The sequence below is a fragment of the Rhinoraja longicauda genome, chromosome 18 (assembly GCF_053455715.1).
Source record: "Rhinoraja longicauda isolate Sanriku21f chromosome 18, sRhiLon1.1, whole genome shotgun sequence".
NCBI lineage: Eukaryota > Metazoa > Chordata > Chondrichthyes > Rajiformes > Arhynchobatidae > Rhinoraja > Rhinoraja longicauda.
The window spans coordinates 20,593,615-20,598,253 of NC_135970.1; the positions used below are offsets into that span (position 1 = coordinate 20,593,615).

Here is a 4,639-nt window from a genome sequence, read left to right on the forward strand (position 1 = left end):
CTCCCTCTCTCTCTCTCTTTCTCTCTCTCTCTCTCTCCCTCTCTCTTTTTCTCTTTCTCCCTTTCTCTCTTTCTCCCTCTCTCCCTCTCTCTCTTTCTCCCTCTCTCTCTTCCTCTCTCTCTTTCTCATATCTCTCTTTCTCCTCTCTCTCTTTCTCATATCTCTCTTTCTCTTCTTTTGGACTTGTACCATTGCCTCCTCTTCACATCTGTTTTTCTCCCGGTCTCTCTCTCTCTCTCTCTCTCTCTCTCTCTCTCTTTCTTTCTCGCTCTCTTGTATTTTTCTCCCACCTTTGCTCTCCATGTCACTGCCACCTCCACCTGTGATTGTCATGGTCTCTCTCTCTCCCTGCTGTGCGTGTCTCTCTCTTTCCCTGCTGTGTGTCTCTCTCTTGCTCTCTATTCCTCTACCTCCTCTCTGCCTCTGCCTTTCATCCTCCCTTTCTCTCGTTGCCTTTCTCACAGTAAGTTTGAAGAGGTTTCAGCGCTAATGGTCAAGCTGTGCCCGAGGCCGTTGAAGCATCGCGGTGTGATCTGGTTCATGGCCATGATCGTTCTCCTCTTTGCCGTCCTCGTCAACATCTTCAGCTCTCAGCGTAGTTCGTGCGGGGACACTCCGAGCACGCCCGGTGTGAAAGGCTCCTGTCCCTCGGCCCACGGCTCCCCCTGGCCTTTCTCACGACTGTGGCGCAAGAACCGGGCGCAGGCATGACGGACGGAGAGGCCACTGCGGCCGGGACCTCGAGCACAAGTCATTCCACAGGTCAGGGGGAGCAGCAGCAATGTGGACAGCAAGGACTGTGGCACAGGTGGACACTGTTGACACCTATTGTCGGACAAACCTGTGGCTGCTGCCTGGCGTCTATAGAGCACTCTAAGGTATTCCAACCACTTCATGGATCCATTTCACAGGCATTTAATGGGTTTATTGTTTGTTATGTGTTTGAGTCTCAGTAAAAACTCAGACCTCCGACAGTTGTGTTCCATTGGTTTTGTTTGCCTGAGTGGAGGATGGAGCTGATGTTGGCAAAGCTTTGGTTTCCTTTGCTGGTCCCACACCTCACTGCCAATGCCCATCTTTCTGTTGGTTTTATGGGTTTGTTACTGTCACATGTACTGAGGTTTTCCAATTCAATCTATCATCCTGTACATGAGTACCACCACACCACACCACACGCGGACACCTGGTAGAGTAGCGTTAAAACACCAGAATGCAGAATATATTGTTACAGCATTGTACCATTACAGTTACAGAGAAAAAGTCCAGCATCTATGATGAAACTGGTTGGAAGATTGGGACCTACATCCTAACTTACGGGAGCACCATTCAGAAATCGTATAACATTTCGGTAGAAGCTGCTCCACCATGTGGTGGTATATGTTTTTACACTTTTGTATCGTCTTCCAAATAGAGAGGGGAGAGGAGGGAATGACCAGGGTGAAAATGGCCCTTTTATTATGTTGGCTGCTTTCCTGAGGTAATGTGAAATATCGATGGAATCAATGATGGGGAGTCTTGTCTGTGTGATGGACAGGGCTGCATCCACAACTCCCTGCAATCTCTTGCGGTCTTGGGCAGACCTGTTCCTAAACCAAGCTGTGATGTATCTCGATGGTATGCTTTCTATGGTGCATCTGTTGAAGTTGGTAAGAGTGGTTGGAGAACATCCTTAGTCTTCTGAGGAAGTAGAGGTGTTGGTGTGCTTTTTTTGGCCATAGCTGCACCGTGCTTGGTCGATGACAAATTGTTGGCGATATTTATGTCTAAGAATGAATCCTTGTAGCTGAACCTTGCAGAATGAAGAACCCCACAGCCGCCTCATTGTAGCTCTGCAGACACTCACCAGAGCACAGGATTCAGCAGTATCTGAAACACGGGCTACCGGTGGAAACTTCCCGGTGCATTTTGGGATCCAAGCCAAAGAATGGGAAAAAACGGTGGTACTAATAATTATAGGCGAGCAAAAACATTCGACTAATCATAGCTGATAATCAAGTGGCGTCACTTGAGGTTGAATCAAGTCCAACATCTTGAAAAGAATGATAGGAATTCTGAAAAGAAAACCTTCTGGAGATCTTTGGGGAGATGACTGGGAGAGACGATAAGAGGCACTAGTGGATGTGGTGTAGTTTGAACTTTCAAAACATATTTGAAAAGGTCCCACACAGGAAGGTGGTGACAGAGTTTAAGGGGTAAGATTGGGATTTGGTTAATAGATAGGAAACAAAGGGTAGCAAGTGTTTGGCATACTTGCCTTCATTGGGAAAGGTATTGAGTACAAAACATGGCACATCATGATACTGCTGTACAAGTCCTTGGTGAGACCACACTTGTATGCAGTTCTGTTTGCCCAGCTATTGGAAGGATGTCATTAAATTGGAAAGGGTGCAAAAGAGATTCACCAGGATGTTACCTGGGCTTGCGGGCTTGAATTATAGGGAGAGGTTAGATAATCTTTCGAGCATGGGAGGCAGAGGGGTGATCTTACTGAGATGTACAAGATCACGAGGGGCATGGATAAAATGAACACTCGCAGTCTCTTTTCCCGGCTATAGAATTCTAAAAGTAGAGGGCTTAGGCTTAAAGTGAGAAGGGAGAGATTTAAGAGGGACCTCAGGGGCACCTTTTGCACTCAGAGACTGGTCCATATCTGGAGCAAGCTGCCAGAGGAAGCTACTGGTGGATATTGTGGATAGGACGGGTTTAGAGGGATATGGGACAATTGCAGGCAATTGGGACAGCTCGTTATGTCAACGTGGTCGCATAGCCAAGGTGAACCCGAGAGCCGGTACTCAATGACTCGAATAAACAGGCCCTTCTCAAGTTGACACACTGGCCAATGGAGATGGCTGACCCTCGCTATTCCCACTGTATATCAGGCTGGGGACCAAGTGTAACGTTTCCGAGTTGGCTGATGACTAACTTTGAATGAGAGCGATGAGGATATATCGAGGCTTGGTTGAGAACTTGAGTGGGCAATAACACAGCAGTTGGACTACAATGTAAAGTTGCCCATCTTGGTAGGAGACATCAGAAATGCTGGTGATTGTGTATCCTATATACGCCCCTCATTATTTTATACACCTCTACAAGATGTCCCATCACACTCCTGTGCTCCAAGGAATAATGTTCTAGCCTGCCCAACCTCTCCCTATAGCTCAAGCCCTTAAGCCCTTGCAGCATCATTATAAATCTCCTCTGTACTCCTTCCAGCTTCATGTTTTTTTCCCTATAGCAGGGTGACCTGGACTGAACATAATGCTCCAAGTATGGCCTCAGCAACATCCTGTACCACTGTAATGTAACATCCTAGCTTCTATACTCAATACCCTAACTGAAGATTTCTGAGCATTAGAGGAATCAAGGGACAGGGCAGGAAAGTGGGGGTGAGATGGAAGATCAGCGGTGGTTTTGCTGAATGGTGGAGCAGTCATCAGGGGCTGTATGGCCTCTTCCTCACCCTAGTCCCTCTGTTGTTACCTGGGGTGCCGGTTCACACGTTCCTGACGGCAGCTGAACTGGTGAATAAGAATGCAAACAGGGAGAGTGTGTTTACGAGCTGAGGCACTGTGTCTCCTGAAGCAGGCAAGCCATGCTAGAACAGTATGAATCATGAGAGAGGTCACGGAGAGAACACTCTGCAGAGTTCTAGTCACCACACAACAGGAAGCTTGAGATAGCACTCGGAGGTGAAGCAGATAGCTGAACTGTTACGCAGGATGGATATTTATAATTATGAGGAGAGACTATATGTTGGGGTGATGTTTCAAAGCTAGGAGGCTGGAGGGGTGTTGAATAATATCAGAAGAGGAGTCTGTTTCCCTTGAGTCAGAAACTAGGAGATGGGGGTTAACCCTAAAGGAAGTTGGAGGGGAGGGAATTGTTTCCATTCTCTGCCTGAAAGTGTGGTGGAGGCCACCAAATTGACCTGCCATCTCAGGCTGTCTTCCCCACCCCCTGGACATGAATGTTGGGGAATTGGGGGGGCAGTCATCAGGGGTAAATATTTGGGTTCCCTCTGGAATTTATAACCAAGGGTGTGTAGAAATATCTTCTCTAAAAGGGTGGTGAATCTCTGGTATTCTGTGCCCCTGAGGGTGTATCATCAGGATATATTTTAAGGTGGAGATAGATAAATATGTGAACGATTGAGGAATCGAAGGTGATGGGGAACTGGCACAGAAGAGGAGTTGAGGCCAGCATGGATCAGCCGTGATTATATTGAATGGTGGGACAGGCTTGAGGGGTTGAGTGGCCTACTTCTGTTGTCTTGTGTTTTCTTGTCGGTGCTGCCCACTGCCTGGCACTAATGTGGTACAAAAGTTACTTGCCACTCAGCGAGGGCCTAAATGTTGCATGTGGGAGTAGTAAATGGAATCAAATCCAATCATCAATGGCATCCCCACTCCTGACAACGTGATGGAAGGAAGGTCACTGATGGGGCAGCAGCAGATGGTTAGGCTCACAACCCTGCCCTGAGGAACGCCTGCTCTCATGTCTACAGCTGGGATCAGTGACCTCCATCTTCTTTACTGCAAAGTATGACTCAACCACGAGGGGAATATCTCTTGATTTCCAGATCAGTAACTCGGGTCAGATTACAACTGTAACTCATCATTGAAGCCCGAATTCTTTCTCA

General features: G+C 47.5%; 1 protein-coding gene across 1 annotated transcript in view; it reads left to right on the forward strand.

Annotated features, from left to right (window-relative positions):
• Positions 1–964, forward strand: part of LOC144602164 (uncharacterized) — a 145,332-nt gene extending 144,368 nt beyond the window's left edge. Inside the window, exon 43 of the mRNA XM_078414901.1 lies at positions 465–964. Within this exon, the coding sequence (XP_078271027.1) occupies positions 465–711 (247 nt within the window). The 3' untranslated portion in view covers positions 712–964. The remainder of the gene's footprint in view (positions 1–464) is intronic.
• Positions 965–4,639: the final 3,675 nt, after the last annotated feature.